Source organism: Leguminivora glycinivorella, chromosome 7 (genome assembly GCF_023078275.1).
Source record: "Leguminivora glycinivorella isolate SPB_JAAS2020 chromosome 7, LegGlyc_1.1, whole genome shotgun sequence".
Lineage (NCBI taxonomy): Eukaryota > Metazoa > Arthropoda > Insecta > Lepidoptera > Tortricidae > Leguminivora > Leguminivora glycinivorella.
Window position 1 is genome coordinate 17,114,586 of NC_062977.1, and position 21,768 is coordinate 17,136,353.

The 21,768-nt window shown below is 37.5% G+C and overlaps 1 protein-coding gene across 3 annotated transcripts in view; it reads left to right on the forward strand.

Moving 5' to 3' along the window:
* The window catches only part of LOC125227969 (receptor-type tyrosine-protein phosphatase N2), a 38,275-nt gene extending 17,824 nt beyond the window's left edge, over positions 1-20,451 (forward strand). Inside the window, exons 4-23 of one of the 3 annotated variants that reach the window (XM_048132388.1) lie at positions 2,155-2,218; positions 5,043-5,177; positions 5,515-5,602; positions 5,709-5,838; positions 5,941-6,462; positions 6,536-6,682; positions 6,955-7,110; positions 7,858-7,954; positions 8,052-8,141; positions 8,222-8,301; positions 8,390-8,457; positions 8,595-8,819; positions 9,670-9,818; positions 10,241-10,295; positions 10,677-10,898; positions 11,200-11,397; positions 12,163-12,329; positions 12,839-12,892; positions 18,877-19,054; positions 19,713-20,451. In XM_048132388.1, coding sequence (XP_047988345.1) covers positions 2,155-2,218; positions 5,043-5,177; positions 5,515-5,602; positions 5,709-5,838; positions 5,941-6,462; positions 6,536-6,682; positions 6,955-7,110; positions 7,858-7,954; positions 8,052-8,141; positions 8,222-8,301; positions 8,390-8,457; positions 8,595-8,819; positions 9,670-9,818; positions 10,241-10,295; positions 10,677-10,898; positions 11,200-11,397; positions 12,163-12,329; positions 12,839-12,892; positions 18,877-19,054; positions 19,713-19,829 — 2,942 coding nt within the window. In that variant the 3' untranslated portion in view covers positions 19,830-20,451. The remainder of the gene's footprint in view (positions 1-2,154; positions 2,219-5,042; positions 5,178-5,514; positions 5,603-5,708; positions 5,839-5,940; positions 6,463-6,535; positions 6,683-6,954; positions 7,111-7,857; positions 7,955-8,051; positions 8,142-8,221; positions 8,302-8,389; positions 8,458-8,594; positions 8,820-9,669; positions 9,819-10,240; positions 10,296-10,676; positions 10,899-11,199; positions 11,398-12,162; positions 12,330-12,838; positions 12,893-18,876; positions 19,055-19,712) is intronic. The other 2 variants (XM_048132389.1, XM_048132390.1) reach the window with 2 other exon arrangements.
* Positions 20,452-21,768: the final 1,317 nt, after the last annotated feature.

Genomic DNA, 21,768 nt, shown 5'->3' on the forward strand with positions numbered 1-21,768 from the left:
CTGAAAGAACGCGTCAATAATTAATAATATTTGTTTACAACACTTTCAGATTAAATGACTTTAAAAAAACAATAATAAAAATAAGTTAAAAATAAGTTAAATGTCAATATTTATAAAAAAAAACACTAGACGAGGAAGGATTGTCATCAAAGAACTCAGTAATTGTATAATAGCATTTTGAAATAAGTAATTCTTTTAAGAGCCTTATGAAAGTAGAGTCTAGTTCTTCATTTCTAAGATCGTCTGGAAGTTTGTTAAAAATGTTTATTGCCATAACATATGTACTTTTTGAATGTATTTTTAATTTTGATTTTGATTTAATGTAAGAAGTAGTAATGTAAGACTTAAGAACGCGCATACACTACACCACACACGGATGGCGCCACAAAAAAAATGCCTTGTAGCTTTCGATTATACTTGTAGATGTCATTAAGTGTCCCTTTTGACATAGATTTATGGCTCGAAAGTGACACTTAACGCCAATCTACAAATAATTAATGGCAACAAGGCATTTTTTTTGTGGCGCCATTTATACATGGTGTAGTGTATGCGCGTTCTTAGACGGTCGCATTTTAATGTATGGGATGGTATGATCTTATATTTAATATATGGTTTTAAGATGGAGCTTATATTATACACCGTGTTTTTTTTTGTTTTCCGCTAAATTCGACACGTTGTTATACTTGTTATGTCGATTATCAGGAACCAACCTGTATATCACTTTTAGTTAAATTCGCAAAAAAAAATGTCATCGTTTTCATATATAACAAATACGCGTTCTACATGACATCAAAGCTCTCCAAACGGCCTCTATATGTTGGATCTATACGTATATCCCCAGATCCCCACGCACGCCTTATAAATGACCGGGCTCCAAAGACCCGAGAGTTTTAAACGGAGATAGAAATAATAATAAATGAATTAATCAATTCAAGTTAGTGTCAAGTGATTACTGATTAACGGTACATGTCAAAAGAAATAACGGAATTCAATAAAACAGGTTATATTATTAGTGAAAGTATTTCATCAGATCAGTGGTTCCTAAAGTAGAATGGGCTCCTAACAAGTTAAAAGGTCTTAAAAAGTGGAAAATAATAATTCGTAGCGCTCAGATTTCCGTACTTTCAGGGCCCACTCAATATTATCCGACCTCCAGTTTCGTAATTGATGATCTAGTAAGCTATAAGGCTATAAAAACGAACACAAGATAAGCACTCCCGTTTAAATAAAAGAGACACGGCGATGATTATAGTTACTCGCCCAGCGATGAGCTATCAAAATCACTAAGGCACTGGTCCCACCGCGAGCTAGTAAGCTATGAGCTATCGGCTATAAAAACGAACACAAGATAAGCAGTCCCGTGGAAATAAAAGAGATACGGCGATGTTTATAGTCACTCGCCCAGCGGTGAGCTATCAAAATCGCCGTGTCTTTTTTATTTGCACGGGGGTGCTTATCTTTTGTTCGTTTTTATAGCCGATAGCTCATAGCTTACTAGCTCGCGGTGGGACCAGTGCCTTAGGCTATTATTATTTCTGAAAGGTTTTTATGGGTCAAACTAATGTGCTAAATGAAATTTAATTGTTTCTAATAACTCGAGTAGGCACCAACCTGATGATTGGGTGCTTAGTTCTGACTGTATATTCGTTCAGAATGAGGTTGTAATTTATTTTTCCCCTCACTAGCTCGGAAACACGTGTTTTGTCCTTTAATACCAGCGGGTAAAAACGCATTTTATCCACTAGTGGGTAAAGTGATTTGACCTTGAATAAAGTCAAATTAACTGCTTTAAAATTGATAAAAGTAGGTGAAACTAGTAATAAAGATGATTTACCACCTGTGGAACTACTGGAAGCAGTGATAAACGCATTTTTTGCGTTGAAGTTTCCTCGCTATAGTGAGGGGAAAAGTTTTTGTTACACTCGGGTGCAAATGTATTTTACTTCTCGTGTGTTAAAAAACTCGCAAGTTCAGGATTCTATTCTCGAACCACTCGCTTCGCTCGTGGTTCAACTATAGAATCCTTTCACTTGCTCGTTTTTCAATTCCACACTCGGCGTTAAAATACAACTTTGCCCCCTTGCATAACAAATAACTATTTATTAAATAAATCACAAAGGTACGTAAAGTTTTAAAATGTGCCTTGTTTTTTAGATTTCGCCTTCGGGAAGTGTATACCTATCTACGAGAGCGAAGTGGATGAAGGAGCACTCTACCAGTGAGTATCAATATTTACTTTCAATTTAAAACTTCTTTCAAACACTGAACGCTGGAGCCAAATGAAGTTGGATGTTTTTGTAACTTACTGACGACCGATTCTACAAATAAGCTTAAATTTTTTACTCTGGGCTAACTTGACAGAGTTCAATTTACGGATTTCATATTGTAGCAAGCATCAAGCAAACGCATCTACCTACTTACCAAACATCTAGGTAGTCCGTTTCTAAAACCTTTTTTTATAGTCCAGAAAATCGACATTAGGTTAGTAAAAGTCGCCTGGTTTTCGAGATTTTCACACTTTTTAAAATTTTAGGTGGTATTAAAATTTAAAAAAATGTGAAAATCTCGAAAACCAGGCGACTTTTACTAATCCTTAAAGTCGATTTTCTGGACCAGTAAAAGGCGCCCTCTTGGTGGTTAAAACTAGTTGAAAGGTTGTCCATTAATATCCATTAAAATTTTAAAAAGTGTGAAAATCTCGAAAACCAGGCGACTCTTACTAAACCTTAAAGTCGATTTTCTGAACCAGTATAAGGTGCCCTCTTGGTAGTTAAAAGGTTATATATATTTACTCACTGTTATCGCGCGTCATTTTTTGTAGGTGAAAGTGCAAGCTAAAAAATAAAAAACACCTCCTTACATGATATTGAATTGCAATATTTTTACAACACACAAGGGCCATAGATTAACTGATTTCTTCTATTACCTCTAAAATATCTGGGCGACCGAGCTTCGCTCGGTTCTATTTTAATATATCACGTCTTTAGATAAAAAAAAACTCTTATAAATACAAAAACAAAAAAAAGACAAAAAACAAAAACTTAATTTCTGACCGGGATTCGAAACCCTGACACCTACGATCTATCTGCGTACATTAGACCGACCTCGTACGACTGAGCTAAGCGGAATCGATGCGCGCGCGGCGAAATTAACGACCATATTTTACGTTTACTAACGCGAAAGAAAAACTCATGAAAACTCGAAAATTCACGTTTTCCGGGATCTAAGGCTACGCTAGATCGATTTTTCACCCCCGAAAACCCCCACATTACAAATTTCAGCGAAATCGTTAGAGCGGTTTCCGAGATCGTCGGTATATATAAATAAATAAATAAATAAATATACAAGAATTGCTCGTTTAAAAGTATAAGATATAGTTCTGTGGTTCTATTTAAACTACCTATCATATCTTGTTGTTCAGTCGTCAGTAGATTAAATAATCGTGAGATTTTCGAGGTAAAAGGGTTGGATCGCAGGTGCGTAAATGACGTAAATGTAGGTACTCGTACAGTCGAGTTCATAAATATGTGTACAGTCTTATTGCAAGTTCATAGAATATGTGTACATTTTTTCACCTTATTGCAACGAATTAAGGTGAAGAAATGTACACATATTTAAGAACTCGGCTGTACCTACATTTATTTTCATATCCATAATAAAGGAAGGCCTTTACGATGTCACCGTTGGTTACCTCTCATATTATTATTAAAGCATTAATGTTACGCAATATAAGTTCCAAGTTTGAAAGTCAGTATGAAAGGCCTTAATTCATTTCGATATGTTTAGTTATACTTATGAAGTCCTAATTTTGTGCAGATCTTTGACTGTAACGGCCTATTTCGAATTTTAGTTAGGTATTCGAACTGTTTTTGATATAAATACTAATCTGTTAGTCTCAAAAAACGTAAGGCACATTGGGCACTGACAGAACTGTAAAATGTCGAGAACAGATCTAGTGACTAAAACTGGAATATATTTAAAAATAAAAATAAAATAAAATGAAAAAGCTTTATTAATTTGTTTAACTAATACATTACACGTGTTTCTATTTACAGTTAGTTTTATTATGAATCCCTATGGTGGGCAAAGGCCTCCTCCATTGATAGCCATTTTTCTCTATCCTGCGCCGCCTGGATCCAGTCCTTGCCAGCTATCCTTAGGTTATATTTAGCAGTAGGTAATTCTTTTGAAAGCAATTTCAACCAACATTACGAAATAAAATCCTAAACACCTATTTATGCGAATTGTGACGTATAAATATCAATCATCGTGTGTCGCAATTTCACCAGGGTGGCTAGCCGAATGGCACAATCGCTCACGAAACGCTCACGAAACGAAGCGCTAGTAGATATCTATCTCTATCGCGCTTGCGTATTGGCGCGACAGAGCCAGCGGCGTATCGCTTTCGTTTGGCGTCGGAGAAATGCCATTCGGCTCCGGGGCCAGGCCCCGTAGCCGAATGGCATTTCTGCTAGCCACATTTCGGCTAGCCACCCTGCATACTTAAACGCAGTTTTGTAAAATGCAAATAATCACGCGTAATCAAATCCTTCTACATATACCTACCTACTTGTTTAACAACACTAACACACTAGTTTAATAAGGACAATATAATACGGGACAGATAAAGCCCATACAATAAAGCGTACCCCTGAAATGTATGGGCATTTTAGGCTTAAAACTAGATGGCGCTGTTTCGCAGCCTGGAAGTGGCCAAAATCATATTTTCCCCAAATATTTTTGCGTGTTTTTGTGTTTCGTAAGAACAAATAATGACATACTTCTTTATTTTAATATCACGTCAATACACATTTTGAAAAAATAAATAAAGTAGGCATCATAACCATCAGTGTAGTATTGATAGTATTTAATAGGTGGCGCTAAAAAATCGGGGTACGATTCTTAGTATGAAGATTGGAAATCCTATTATAAATAATCCTTGCTGATACGTAACTGTGTCTGCTTTCGTTTGCTATGTTACTAGTAAGACTAAGATAAAAAATCAAAATGCCTCTTACATAACTTTGAATGTTTCTGCTCAGATATGACATGACGTCGGAACAGCTGCAATGGTTCGAAGATGAGCTTCAGCGACTGGCGTCACGCGGCTACCGCTGGGAGCACGCCTACACGCAGTGCGTGCTGCAGGCTATGCTGTACACGCTTCGTCAGGACCTGTTAGTATCTACCCTCTGTTTAGATATGACATTAGGAGTTGCTGCAAGAGTTCGAAGATGATATTCAGTATGAAAATGTCTGATGCTGTTGACTGAATCTTGGTACTGTAAATGCTATATAACAAATCAGTAGTTGTGTGTTTTAACAGACAATTGTTTATCGATCTGAGGTATCAACGTATAAAGAAAGAATATTTTTTCTCAAAAGCATCAGCCATTGACAATAAGGATTTAGAAGATGTACTACCACGTCCTACGTGACTACGTGTTCGCTATTTAAACATATTACACAATGTATACTATACTGATTAATTAATAAAGTCATTTCAAATTTCAGAGACCCAACAAAGATCAATCCAAAAATATGTGAACATTTCGTGGACCCCAAACTAGGGTCGGATGTCGCTGAACCTACTGAAGAAGATGTAAGTTCACGATGTTCAAGACTATTGAGATCATTTTAGGACGTCTCAAGGACGTCTTTAGGACGTGAAGTAGGTAATACTTACATATGTGTGTATTTTCTTTTAGAATGGACCGGATGAACAGGAGGCCTACATTCGTTTTACTCCTAACTCCCAACTTGACTCAAATTATGCGAATGAGGTGTACAGCCCACCGTTAACCGATGAGGAAGCTGCTGAACTTTTGATCCCAAAAGGTATTTGGATATACTTATATTCCTAACATTGATCTGTAGAATCGGGTATGAATATTAATAAGAACCTAAGAATAATAGTTAAACTTGTTTCGATTTACACAGCACCCATAATAACTGAAGAAGATCAAGCAATCTCAGCTGAAGAAACCCCAAGCGACAAATTACGTGATCTAATGCTAATGAGCGGAGATGAAGAGTCACCAGTCATTTTACCTTTCGAGGGCTTCCGAGAAAGGATAAGGGCTGCACAAAAAGCTAGAGCTGCCGATCCAGAAGCATATGCCAGCGCTATTGTGGATAAAATAAAAAAGTCCTTGCCTGTAGTCAACAGAGTCGAAGACAACGACGAAGATTTTGACGAAGAGCGTCTAGGAGCTCATTACAGAAAGATGAAAGTAAAACCACCTCCATTTACGGCAGAATATATCCTCGGAAATAATATCTCGCCTCTCGATGCAGAGGTGCTGTCAAATGCCCAAAAAAATTACAAACAAAGCTTTGCTGAGAAGAATTTCCCATTTGAATATGAAAATCCTAGCGATTTACCAGAACCAAGGATTTACTTTGATGACATGGATGAGGTACCCTATGATTTGGGCAGTGGAGAACTTGAAAGCTGGAAAGGTAACTTAGGTTTAAAGTTGATTATTCTAATAAGGCTAGATTGTTATAGAATTCACATTGAAACTTTTTACAGATCTTAATACCCCGGAGTCTGAAGCTAAACATTCTAAAAATATGGAATACTTGGTGAATTACTGGCGCCAAATTGTGGATTCAAAATTAAAACCGCAAGGGGCTCTATATGCTGAAGGTGGTCCTCTGAAGGCTGAGGATTTGAAAGGTGAGTGTTGGTGTCCCTGATATATTGGTTTTATGTTATAACGACAACGATTGTTGCTTCGTTGCTTTTTTGCGTTGTAGGTACAGGCAGCAACATTATTTCACTTCATCTGTTGAAAGACTACATCTTTCTAAGTTCATATGTTTTGGTTAACCAAACGTTTCTGCTTTATTTACGGCTAGTCGAATTCATATTAGCCCTCCATAACCCCAGAAGCTGGACTGGCAATAACAATTGACGCAAAGTTGTTTCAAATACCGACCATGTTTCAGGTGAAAATTCAAAATTTTACCCCGAGGACTTTCAAGATTTACTAAATAAAGAATGGGGGTTTATGCGTAGGGAACGAGATGATGTTAAAAAGCCTGGGCCTCGCGTGGACGCGAAAGTCCTAAAACATTATTTGCACCAGAATAAGTCAGTGACAGGTTAGTGTCACTAAGGCCTGAGATGTGCTAGAGTTGTCGTTGTTTCTTGAAAAATAAATGCCTCAAATGTATTTTCTTAAATATTCTAACGCTGGTGACAGCGAATATATAACTCTTAATATAAAATCAAAAACGCACTTCTTTACCTAGAACTTCGCACTAAATGTTTCCCTTCCATTGCAGCACTACTTTCCCTTAACACTCAAGGCATGAGGCTGTGGGTTTCTCTCACAAAATGCGTACTGTGTATAAGTGTTGTGTTTTTCAAAATATCTCATTGTTATCATTTTATACTACCTTCTTTTTCCGTGTGCTGGTTTTTCCATTAGCTATCCCTTCTTCGGCTCAAACAATAATAAATCATTGGTGTCGTGTCGTCACGTTTCCTTGTTTCAATTAGGTTTTGTTGTTCTGTTTCATAAGCATTTTCATTTCGTATTAGGTACTTTTTTGTTTTTTTTTCTTTGCTACTTTAGAACACCGCTGTGCAAGGTAGTTTCAATGGCCTTTTTAATTAAAAATTAGCAATTATTATTTAAATTGCGATAAGGCAAAAAAAGTCTTACGCTTTATTTACAAAATAATATAGTGGATTGGTATGTTAAGTAATCTGACAAAAAAGTTTGTCAGCTACAACGGTGAAATGAATGAATTTGCATGAATTATTCCTTGACTTATGTGTGTCGCGTTATATTTAACGTGTTTCTTGAAGCTATATTAATATATAGTTCCGATTTTGTATTGCAGGTCAGGGAACGCCCAGCGCACAAAAGTTTACCGGCGTCCATGACCACAATGACTACGATTACGATCCTTCTTATGCGTATGTTCTCTTCAAAAACCGGTATGCATAATTTCCATATAATCATGAATAATGACTCATGATCCTAATTATACGTAAGTAACAGGTACTCGCGTGCTAATTTCATTAATTGTCACAGATTGTTCAACAATTGGGATGTCGGCGTCTCATTCATTAAGAAGATCGAACAAAAACTGGGATTAGAAGAAAAGACTTTCACAAATCCACGGTATGATTTAGAAGTTTTACTAGCTCAGAATAGGTAAATTTCATTTTAGTATCAAAATCTTATCTAATGTGATTTTACAGAGTGGACAAAGGAGAAGTAACGTTCAAAGTTGAGAAGAATAGCAAGGGATACGATGCAAGCACTGTAGCTAAGCGTATCGGTAAGATGAGGCATTATGTTATATGCGAGGATGAAAGTGTCGTGTTAGATTGATACAGTGTTTTTATTTTTGTACTATAATATTTCAGATGACATCAAAGATGAGTTACGACGTGAGACCGGTGTCAAAATTTTGGCAACAGGAGTCGGGGATCGAGTAAGTTCTCTACAAATCCCTATGTAAATGCTAAATGTTCATTGATTTGTCTGTAAGGGAAATCCTAATAGTGAGATTAGTGAGTAGCAAAGACTCTCCATCTATTTATCGAAAAATTTGTACTGTTGTATTTCCAGAGTAAACGACCAATAATTGAGCATTCAGAGTCTACCGAGACTCAAATATTCGGCTTAGAACTCCCAGTACTAATGGCTCTGGTGGGCAGCTTATCCGTGCTACTAGTTGGTGGTGTGGTCTTCGCTGTTCTGCTGAAACGGGATCTGAATGGGAAGAGGAAGATGACGGGACTGTCCTCGGCTGCGGAGATCGACGCTGAGGCGACTAGAGACTACCAAGTAAAGGTTTATTTCTGACCACATATACACGAATACAAGTAGTTGTTTGATTAACGTACTGATTAGTAAAAAACCGGCCAAGAGCGTGTCGGGCCACGCTCAGTGTAGGGTTCCGTAGTTTTCCGTATTTTTCTCAAAAACTACTGAACCTATCAAGTTCAAAACAATTTTCCTAGAAAGTCTTTATAAAGTTCTACTTTTGTGATTTTTTTCATATTTTTTAAACTTATGGTTCAAAAGTTAGAGGAGGGGGACGCACTTTTTTTTCCTTTAGGAGCGATTATTTCCGAAAATATTAATATTATCAAAAAACGATCTTAGTAAACCCTTATTCATTTTTAAATACCTATCCAACAATATATCACACGTTGGGGTTGGAATGAAAAAAAAATATCAGCCCCCACTTTACATGTAGGGGGGGTACCCTAATAAAACATTTTTTTCCATTTTTTATTTTTTCACTTTGTTGGCGTGATTGATATACATATTGGTACCAAATTTCAGCTTTCTAATGCTAACGGTTACTGAGATTATCCGCGGACGGACGGACGGACGGACGGACAGACAGACATGGCGAAACTATAAGGGTTCCTAGTTGACTACGGAACCCTAAAAGGAGTCGACTGTTTTTATGTGGATCATAGAAATGATAATCATTGAATTAGCTATTATATATTACATCATATTAATTATGGTCGTTTAAACAACGGTTGTTTGAAAAAGGAGTCCGTTAAACTTGTTTGCTCATTGATTAACCTATTTAATGTTGCACATTTTCCCTCAGTTTTGACATTTATTTTATAACTACAGTGTATTGATATTACATATCTAAAGTACAATAAAATTGTTATTGAAGGAGCTGTGTCGTGCGCGCATGTCGGGAAAATGGTCGGGTCAGCAGACCACTACTGCGCCACACCCGGCAGATCCCCCACAGCGGATTACCTCTTTGTCACGTGAACCCGATGGCAACTCTCCATCCACCCGCTCTAGTACTTCTTCATGGTGAGTATGATAGTAGGTACAGTCAACCAATTAGGCCACTCTACAACCATGTCAAAATAACAAGCAGTAAGAGATTTCTTACATTCAGATTTATAACGTCACTAATATGACATAGTTCTACAGTGGCCTAAGGTTCCAATTGGTTGACTAGGTACATAATTGTGTTGCCAATTCTCCGAGCCCTCCAAAGCGCATTACATTGCCTCCTTCCCTCGTGGCAGATCGACAGTCAGTTGCCATCCAATCGTTCCAACACTTTCTTGCTAAGTAAGAATGACTAGATGTCGCATTCTACGGACCCTCGGCAACAGACCGCCTCGCTGTCACGTGAACCAATTCTTCATACAGACCATCCCGTACCTCTTCTATTGAGTAAAACAAGTGAAGCATTAAGCACTATAGCAATTTTTTTTTCTTTTTAGGAGCGAGGAACCAGCATTGACAAACATGGATATATCTACTGGACACATGGTTTTGGTAAGTGTTCTAACCCAATGATAAACTTTGCCCAAACTGACATAACATTTGTGATCCTTAATGTTCCTGCTGACAAAATAGTACATTACGATACAAGTGCGTAAAAAAGGAAGTTCGAAACGAGTGGCGATAAATTAAAACACGACCGAAGGGAGTGTTTTAAATCGACACGAGTTACGAACTTTTTCGCACGTGTATCGTACGATGTTTTTCAGTACAGATGAGCCTTCGAAGTTTCGACCTGGCATATAATGAACCACTTCTCGCACTAGTGCGTAAAAAAAACACCATCTGTACTGAAAATGTTATTTTATTCTACTAGACAAATATTGCTTTCTGTAATTGAAGAGAGGACCTACTTTAAATTCCATATTTTCTCAGGCATACATGGAAGACCACCTCCGCAACAAGGACCGGCTGGAGCAGGAATGGCGCGCCCTCTGCGCATACGAGGCTGAGCCCTGTGCAACCAACGCCGCTATGAAGGAGGAAAACACGGGCAAGAACCGATACGCTGACGTGTTGCCGTACGACCACTCCAGGGTCACGCTGAACAAGCTGTCTAACCATCTCGGATCGGATTACATCAACGCTTCAACTATTGTAAGTTTTTTTTATCATTGTCGCCAAAACCATTGACTACTTATTCGATGGAAGCCCTATTACGGTAGTCGCATAGGTAGGTATATTATACGGTTGACTGGTGTATCTACCATACATTTCGCGACTCTTCTCTTTTGGAACAGATTCTCGATGATCTTAACATCTGATAAGAAGACATCAGATGCAATTTTTAGAAGACCACTCAAATCGAGTTTTGAGAGTAAATATTATTATATTACATCAGACACTACGCAAATGCAAATTAGTAACTTTTCAAAGTCAAATGTATCGAATATTTCAGACGGACCACGATCCTCGGAACCCAGCGTACATCGCAGCCGCAGGTCCCTTGGCTCACACGGCGCCCGACTTCTGGCAGATGGTTTGGGAGCAAGGCAGCGTTGTCATGGTGATGCTGACCAGGCTGACTGAGAATGGACAACAGCTGTGCCACCGGTACTGGCCTGAGGAGGGTTCCGAGCTCTACCATATCTATGAGGTGAGTTTTTAAATTCCATGATGGTGCTCTTGTGGTAGATACTTTGGGAGCAGGGTAGCGTTGTCATGGTGATGCTCTACCATATCTATGAGGTGAGTTTTTGAATTCCATGATGGTGCTCTTGTGGTAGATACTTTGGGAGCAGGGTAGCGTTGTCATGGTGATGCTGACTAGGCTCACTGAGTACGGACAACAGCTGTGCCACCTGTACTGGCCTGAGGAAGGCTCCGAGCTCTACCATATCTGAGGTAAAGTTGTTATCACGTACGTTGGTGTTCTTCTGACAGACGGTCTGGGATCAGAGTTGTATTGGTTATGCTAACCAGAGTTACCAAGGACTGCAGCTGGGCCACCGGTATTTGCTTGAAGAGCGTTCCGAGGTTGTACGATATCTACGAGGTTTGTTGTCTAATATCACGATGTTGCTTTTATGATTCTTCTCGTATATAATTTGGGAGTACCGTATGATGGTATTTATTGATAAAAATCTGACAGAAACTGTGCCACCAATATTGAAAAACATGAGAATTCAATTTTCGAGTTTTGTGAGATTTTTCAATATCAAATCAAAGTGGAAATCAGGGGTCACCATATCTCATGTCTTGGTGGTGGATAAAATTCTCGCAATTTCCGAATTTCCCCTTTATTTTGTGGATGTATCATGCTAATAAATACGAGATATCTCTATGGCGTTGGTGACAAACAATATGTTAAGTATCTGGAACGGGTGAATCAATTTAAATCTCTTTTTCTGCACAATTTCAGGTCCACCTCGTGAGCGAGCACATCTGGTGCGACGACTACTTAGTCCGAAGCTTCTACCTGAAGAACCAGCGCACTGGCGAGACCCGCACCGTCACCCAGTTCCACTTCCTCTCCTGGCCTGAGAACGGCGTACCGGCATCTACTAAGGCGCTGCTTGAGTTCCGAAGGTCTGTACAATGATAACCGTCAGACTTACGGTATCTGCTGTGAGTCAAACAAGATTCATTAGAAAAAGGCTCAAAATTCTTATGTTCTATAGGATAGGACGATAACAGTCGTTTCCTGAGGCCGGTAACAAACGGTATATACCTACTCTATTGCACTGAAGAGACCTACGTCGTCACATAAATCCACATCTTCTCCAGGAATGCCTTAAGTACCTACATTTTATTGTCTTCGGTTATACCGCGATAGTTAGTATAGTTACTCATGAAATAAAACTATGGAAACGGATTCATTATACGCGATTTAATCCGTTTCCATAGTTTTATTTCATACCTACATTTTATTTTGCTTTAAAGATAATAGTAGTACCTACTAAGACTACCTTACTACTTACTACTACTACATAAGTACCTATTTAACCAAAAAAATTGGTATCCTATGGGACCCATTCGAAAATGTGACGGAAAAAGTAAGGTTTTCGTGTCAATAATCAAGCATCTTGTTTCCACAGGAAGGTCAACAAATCGTACAGAGGGAGGTCTTGCCCTATCGTGGTTCACTGCAGGTAAATAACGACCAATTTTCACACAGTTCCTATCTTAGCTAGGTACCTGTACCTACAATAATGTTACTCTTCAAAGGTCTCAACACACGAGACACGCTCTTGACGCACAAACGCTTACGATAATACTTACATTTTCGTATTGACGATTGGCGCATTTGTGGGCGCCAACCGCCAGAGTACCAGTGCGTAGCCGAATACACAAGCGCTCACGAAACGCTCACGATAATATCTCTTTCGTAGCTATCTATCCCTATCGCTCTTGCGTATTGGCGCGACAGAGCTAGACTACATTTCTGCGGCGTTTCGGTAGCGTTTCGCGTCGCAGAAATGCCATTCGGCTACGGGGCCTGACTACGTTTCGATCGGCGTCTAGCGTCAACAATTGATTGTCTTAGTACGTTTAGGCTAGGCCGGCCGGTATTTGTGCTCGTTCGCTGTACCTATCACATAATATTATTGCAGGTCATTTGATACCTAACGCGATAAACCATCATTATGACTAATAATGATCAATAGGTATCTTGGGAATTATTGCGAAAATTTCTAAAGATATGAACACTATCTATAGATATAGGTAGGTATCTATGCTTAGATAGTTCGAATCTTTAAGTAATTAGCATAATGTGAACCTAAATTATTTGATAATGATAATACCGATATGGTTTGGAAGTAATGATTACCTGTTCTGGTTTTTCCTTGTGGTATGTATGATAGCAGGCCTGACACATTTTCCTTGAGTGTGAAAACCTTATTTATACTAAAAGATTGCATATCCCGTTTACAGGCCCGAACCTTTGTACACAAACTGTTGTACACAATATAGTATTTTATACAATCGTGATATAATACAAAGCTTTTCAGTCGAGTACCATGTTTAGGCCACGAAGCTTGCTGAGTGGCCTAATAGTACGGCACGAGAGTGAAAAGCTTAATTAAGGCCTGTACCGAAAAGTTTTTTTACAAACCGTAATTATGATATTAATGAAACTATGATGACCAGCAAAGATATTTTATTTTAGTTATATTATGGATAGTGTCTATTTACAAAAAATATATACATTTTATATTTTTTGAGTTTTGCGGCTGAATAAGCGGATTTTTCTCTTCAAGCCTGCCATTAAGTTTTGCACGGTGGTTTCGGTGACTTTCTTGGCGTGTTTTTTCCACTTCTTTTTAAAATCTGCTTCTGATGTTGCTGGTGAACAGTTTTTACGCAGCTCTGCTTTTACTAATGCCCAATAACGCTCGATGGGCCGTAGTTGGGGGCAGTTCGGGGGGTTCATATCTTTGGCCACACATTGCACGTTATTTGAAGCCAGACACTCTTGTGTGGCTCGGGCATAGTGTGCAGTAGCCAGGTCGGGCCAAAACAACACATCCACTTCATGTTGCCGTATAAATGGTAAAATAAATCCTTTTATACATTTCTGGACATAAATATCTGCATTTATGGTACCTTTTGTAATAAATGACCCAGTGCGTTTCCCACAGGAGCATATTGCTTGCCATATTAAATATTTTTCTCCAAACTTCTCCATAAAAATATATTTATTTTGATCGCTGATATTCGCCTTAGATTCGGTTGTAAAGAATTGATCACCTGGCAAAGTCGAAAAATCTTTTTTCACATACGTCTCATCGTCCATGAGCACGCATGCTCCGTTCAAATCGCAAAGCAGCTTGTACAATTTTCTCGATCTTGTAACGGAACTATTGAATTGTGTTATCGACTGTTTTGGGGCTTTTACTTTTTTATAAGACTTTAAATTTTGACGTACTTTCGCTCTCTGGACCATAGAAGTACTAGTTTTTAATTTTTTTGCCACGTCCCGCACCGATAAACTACAATTTTTCTTATAAGCAGTCACTATTTTCTTTTCTAAAATTTTATTTCACGGACCTATGGGGCGTCCACTTCGAGCTTTGTCTTGAATTCTGTATTCATTGAAGTAACGATTAACTATATTTCGCACCGTTGCACGACTTACATTTACCATTTTTCCGACCGCCGCAAAAGATGAACCGGGATTTTCCAGATACGTTCGCAAAACATTTTCTCTCCGAGTTAATTTATCGTCTTGCATTTTGAATAAAAACAATGCCCAGCCTAAATTAACAATGTCAATTGATACATTAAAATGACATAAGCTGAAAACTATAAACAGAAAAAAAAAACTTTTACCAGCCAGTATTTTAGTAATATGCAAACTTTGTAAAAAAACTTTTCGGTACGGGCCTTATATCACTATTGTATACAATACTTTTTCTATGAGTCATCATTTTCATCATCAATGGACGAAAAGTATCATCATTCAAGTTAAAATTAATGTTAATAGCGTCGTTCACCGTTGTATCAACATCGAATTACCTAGCAACCAATTGTTTGTAATAACCGTCTCTGATTGGTCGATAACGCGATAGATTAAAAAAAATTTGCCAGGTATCGCAAATTAGTAAAGAACTTGTATGAAGTTCTATTTTTGAATTTTTTTCAGTTAACTAAAGTGAAGTATAGTTGACGTGTCAAAGACTATCCAACACTGAAAAGTCGGCACATATATTAGTCAATCAATCAATCAATCAATCAATATCATTTATTTGCAAGAATACTTAATTGTAGTTACAGGTTGTTCTTGTAAGAATTTTCAGTCACAGTATTCTATCGTGGTTAAACGATGTGCAAATATTAAAGAAATAGAAAAAAACCGGCCAAGAGCGTGTCGGGCCACGCTCAGTGTAGGGTTCCGTAGTTTTCCGTATTTTTCTCAAAAACTACTGAACCTATCAAGTTCAAAACAATTTTCCTAGAAAGTCTTTATAAAGTTCTACTTTTGTGATTTTTTTCATATTTTTAAAACATATGGTTCAAAAGTTAGAGGGGGGGGACGCACTTTTTTTTTCTTTAAGAGCGATTATTTCCGAAAATATTAATATTATTAAAAAACGATCTTAGTAAACCTTTATTCATTTTTAAATACCTATCCAACAATATATCACATGTTGGGGTTGGAATGAAAAAAAATATCAGCCCCCACTTTACATGTAGGGGGGGTACCCTAATAAAACATTTTTTTCCATTTTTTATTTTTGCAATTTGTTGGCGTGATTGATATACATATTGGTACCAAATTTCAGCTTTCTAGTGCTAACGGTTACTGAGATTATCCGCGGACGGACGGACGGACGGACGGACGGACGGACGGACGGACAGACAGACATGGCGAAACTATAAGGGTTCCTAGTTGACTACGGAACCCTAAAAAAAGCTACTAATACATAACATTAGAATTACATTAGAAAATTATCATTATCACGGTACATTGAATATAATTTAATTTGAATTAGACATTAATTACCTACTTATTAATAGTTTAGTCTGTGGTGTCCTAATTGACAGATTAAAGTCGACGAGTAGAAAAAAGTGATTACTGGAGAGCGGATTTCAGGTAGCGATTTAAACATTAATATGGATATGACTCGCATAATTTATTATTTATTCTACACAGAAAAAATGTATCGGGACATGCAAATAAAACCCTTTTTGATGCTTTTGTGAATATTAGGCAAAGAGTATGATGATATTAAATAAAAAAAATGTTTGTTATTTTTTAAAAATAGTTTATTTATTTAAGTTCCTCTTCTTTAATATTTCGTCTGTGCATTGCACACTTCTATTAATACTCAAAGAATAATTCGCTTCCTGTAGACAACTCCTTTATTTAGAATAAAACACTTTTCTTTAGTTTTTCTGTAGTTTGGTGCAAAAATAACATCAATTTAATCTAATTCAGCGAAGCTAGCGGTGTGCGATGTAATAATAAAATAAGACCTTTTTATAAACCACATAAGATGTTTTTAAAAAAATGCACTAGTCATATCTATTAAAAATCGCTACCTGAGATCCGCTCTCTAGTGATTACTACTGTAGTGAGGTCACAGTCATAGCAGCGTCATACACTCACACATCTTAAACAGATAACCTTTAGAGAACATTAGATTAACAATAAGATAATAAAGTATCAAGTACCAATTAACTTTTGAAATATGAGAACATAGTATCATGGAATTAGATAATATCCTACTATATAAACACGATGTATCTTCAGTCAAATATACAGAGTTCACCACAGTCTTGTCTTGTTATTTACCTCCGGTACCTCCTACATTTCATGGCGATCCTGCCATCAAACAAAACACCAACACCTTATCAAACGTATTTACTATTATTTCACAATCAGGCAGGCAGTTAAAAAAAACTGACATAGCCTAGATCCAGTAATCACTTAATATTCATAAAATAAAAAAGTGATGTATAGATATTATAATTTATTTTTTCTCTCTCAGTAGTAGCGAGACCGGACAGATCTCAGGCTGTAAGGTACTAAGGACAAGGACAATATCAATATAATATATATAAAAAAAAAAAATTAAACTGCTGATAGGTAAAATTAATATTATTTAATGATAGTAAAAAGAGGATAATATAAATTGTATAAACTTAAATAAAATAAAAAATAATTACATAAGTATGTTTACAAGTAACAAAAAAAAACATAAGATAAACGTCGTTGTCGGGAAAGCAAAATCAGTTAAGTATCGCAACCAACGATTAGCCTGATCACCTAAAAGTTATTGTGACTCTTAAATGCTTTTATGTTTTCAAACCGACATTATTAACAATACTGGGTAGCTAGTAAATAATAATGTAAGCAGAGTACACCAGGATACAAACCAGACAGGCCCCTTGAAACCAAAACCAATTCGAGCGAGCTCTCAATTGTGAAGGTCCTTGGGCACACGCAAAGCTATTGCGTTCTAATGTGTGAAAGCATATGTCTGGAAAACATACTACATTTATTGAGTATGTATCAGCGCGCTATAATAAATATATTTTTTTGTATCCTTAATATTTATATATTGTAATGTAGGGTCGGCCGACCGGATGCGCTAAAATGCGCAGTGTACTCTTTAAAAGAAAAGTGAACTTTATGTATCACGAAGAAGCTTACATTATTTCCCAATGCAGACATTAAGGTACTATGGCTCATGGGAATTGATTTCTATATAATACAAGCAGGTATGAAATCCTTGACGGCTGACCATGATTCGATCGAGAATCAATCGTGGAGACTCTTGGACACACAAAATAGTGTGATGCTTAAAAGCAATTCCTGAATGTATGAACAATACTAAAAGTATAATTGTAATCGCCAGTAGTAAAAAAAAAAAAAACACCTCTAACAAGTTTAGTAAGCAGGTTTTATCTGCGAAAAAGAGGTGTAGGTACTAAAAACAAATACTTTTACCCCAAACAAAATTGATATCACAAAACGACATAGGTATAAAATTTTATTAAAATAGGAATACAAATCTAAAAAAAAAAACACCATAAAAAAAAAGGGGAAAGCTGTAGTGAGGTCACAGTCATAGCAGCGTCATACACTCACACATCTTAAACAGATAACCTTTAGAGAACATTAGATTAACAATAAGATAATAAAGTATCAAGTACCAATTAACTTTTGAAATATGAGAACATAGTATCATGGAATTAGATAATATCCTACTATATAAACACGATGTATCTTCAGTCAAATATACAGAGTTCACCACAGTCTTGTCTTGTTATTTACCTCCGGTACCTCCTACATTTCACTACTATACTACTACTACTACCTTTGAAACTTAACATTGGGCGGCCCACAGGTCTTTTGGCGTCAGCAATTTTCCAATTTCGTCCCAGAGCTCCTCCTCTTGACGTCTTGACTCACGTTTCACCTGTGACAGATGTAGCAAAAGGTGTCATGCTGCCAAAGACCGATGTACCGGCACCACACAATAAAATCACTGCAACTATCATCTGCTAATGTCGTGGCTAATGATGATGATTTAAAACCATGTTACCCATTTTAGGTCCAACTTTAAAATAACCGGCACCATCGAGATCAAATTTCCTTTTTTAAAATCTCGAAAACCTTTTACAGTGACGGAGCCGGCCGTTCCGGGACCTACTGCCTAATCGACATGGTACTCAACCGCATGGCCAAGGGAGCGAAGGAGATCGACATCGCAGCGACACTCGAGCACATCCGAGATCAGAGGCCGCGGACCGTTGCTACCAAGCAACAGTTCGAGTTTGTGCTGATGGCAGTCGCTGAAGAGGTAAGGCCTTATTGACATTACCACAACCACAAGCAGCTAGAAGGCTTAAGTAGGTATTAAAAGGAATATAGACCTAGTTAAGGGCCGGTCAATCAGGAACCGCGTGCCTAGTCGACATAGCAATTAACCGCATGGCCATGGGAGCCTAATAGGAGACCGACATCGCAGCGACATGAGCACGTTCGAGACCAGAGGCCGAGAACTGTTGCTACCAAGCAACAGTTCGAGTTTGTGCTGATGGCAGTCGCTGAAGAGGTAAGACTTGAATCGCTGGAAATCTCGCAGGTATTTCTACAACAGAGGGCGCCGTGGTGAATGACATACATCGATCCCAGCGTTCTCTCACGAACGGCAAAGAGGGTGAAACGCCGGAGTGGGTTTTAGTGGTTAGGGCCAAGTTTCTCTCCAAGGGCTCTCGCTAGGGGAGAGGAAAAACGTCGAGTCCCACACATCGTGCATAACTGCATTCCCACACTGTCAAAAAAAGGTATAATAGAAGAAGATAAAGACATTCATAAGAATCATGTCAGAAATCCGCGCGGCTGCTTAGGTTGACAGATAAAGGTTCGCAGCGCTGCTGTGATGTCACTGGTGTTTTACGAACTTTATAGTCGAAACAGAGGTCTTACGTATAATTTATTATTTTCTACTTCATCAGGTCCACGCGATACTGAAAGCTCTACCGGCCCAACTCCAACAAATGCAAGAAAAGAAGGACAAGGAAAAGGACAAAGATAAAGAGAAAGAAGGAGAGAAAGAGAAGCCTAACAACTGAACACTGCTATTCGTCGTTGTTGCGTTTCCGATGTATCTGTGTGTTTCACATTCCAGGCTGAGAATTTCGCCGATTCGTCTATTTATTGTCTACGTTAATTTGTTTATTGTGTAATTCGAAATTCTCAACCTTGACGACAATAAAGCAATCTGTACCGGACGCGATTTCAAAATGGACTTGACTAAGGCCGCTAAGGTCGTTTAGTACTTTTATCATAAACTTAGGACATAAATAGCGTAAATTGTAACTTCACTTTGGCTGTAAGAGCTGTCGCGGGTATAAACATGAATGTAGCTTCACATATTCAACTTTTCCATTACCTATCGAGTGCAAAAGTGTACATGTTTATAAAAGTGACAGCACAGACGTACTTAAAACGCTACATCACCTATTGTTGCCGTATATCTTGGCATTTATTTTTTTACAGCTTTTTATCTGCAAGAGGAAAATATTTTCATAAGAATATGCATATATAATTTTACGGCTCATACCTACTACTGTTCTAACCATTTATTTATCGAGGAAGGGAACTATATAAGAAACATTTATGTTGTTATAATGTAACCTCTTTATTTAAATGGTGTAATTGTACGCATAATGCCTATTATATTTATAAATATTTATTACCGTAAAACGGTCCTACTTTGCTCCTTGGGTGGTAACTTTGCTCCAAGAAAAAAAAAAGTTAAGTTCCGTTCCAGACGAAAGTGGTTGTTAGCTGGGTAAATTTTTATGTTTTTGTCGGGTAATACAAGATTTCACCTGGCAACACCGGTATGATTGACTGTCAAAAGTTTAAACGTCATGTCAGTAGCTGTCAAAACTTCAACACGCGTGTATGCAACCGATTTTGTTTATTCAAAAAATCTGTTCTAATCTCCAACATCTCTGGATGAAATTTGGTGAGTGTTTTATTGTTTCATCTAACATTTCATTACCTACCTGGAAACATCATATTTAAGTGATTGCTTTGATAGTTTCCAAATTAGTAATTTTTTTCACGAACGGGTTTACTATGCACATGGTTTTGGGGATATTTTGCTCTAGGAGCAATGTATCCCTTTTAAAGAATGTTTTCAGTTAATAATTTTTCTGGTATTGTTTTTTTTAGATAATCATGCCCAGAAAGTACGTTAGAAGGATTGACGCACGGCGTTATAAAGCCTACACTGAAGATGCGTTGGAAGAATGTCTGCGGGCTATAGAGTCGAAAGTTTTTTTTTTTTTTTATTGAGAAGTTCAACAGCGTTTACAATAAAAAAGTACAATTTTATAAGTATAGCCAATAACAGAACTCCCTAGAATTTATACAAAAATATCATCAGAGGGTAGACGTGTGACTTGAGCTGTCCATATTTACATTGTACATTATGATATAACTTTACCCAAAGAAAAGCAGCTGCAGAATTTAATATTCCAAGAAGAACACTCATCAACAGAATTAAGGCTAGAAAAGACCGCAAAAAGGTTGGTGGACCCGGATTTCCACCCATATTTAATGATGAAGAAGAATTACATTTCTGCGACTGCGTTGAAAGAATGGGCCAGTACGGATTTCCACTGTCGGAGTTGGATTTACGCATGATTGTTAAAGCGTACCTTGACAAAATTGGCCGAAATGTCAAAAGATTTAAAAGTAATATGCCAGGGACAGAATGGGTTTCCTCATTCCTGCGTCGTCATACAAGCTTGTCCAAGAGATTTGCAGCCAATATTAAACGAGCAAGAGCTGCTGTCGATGTCGATGCTTTAACCCAATTTGTTGACAGATCTCTTTACATTTAATGGTTGCAATTAAAAGCAATAACTTGCGAAATGTTTATAAACGTTGATTTATGAGAAACTTTATGTGTAATAATAAGAATTATTCAAGTTTAAGACTGATTCTAATGGAGCTACAAGGTATATTTTGATTGATCTCAATAAAAAAAACTGTGAT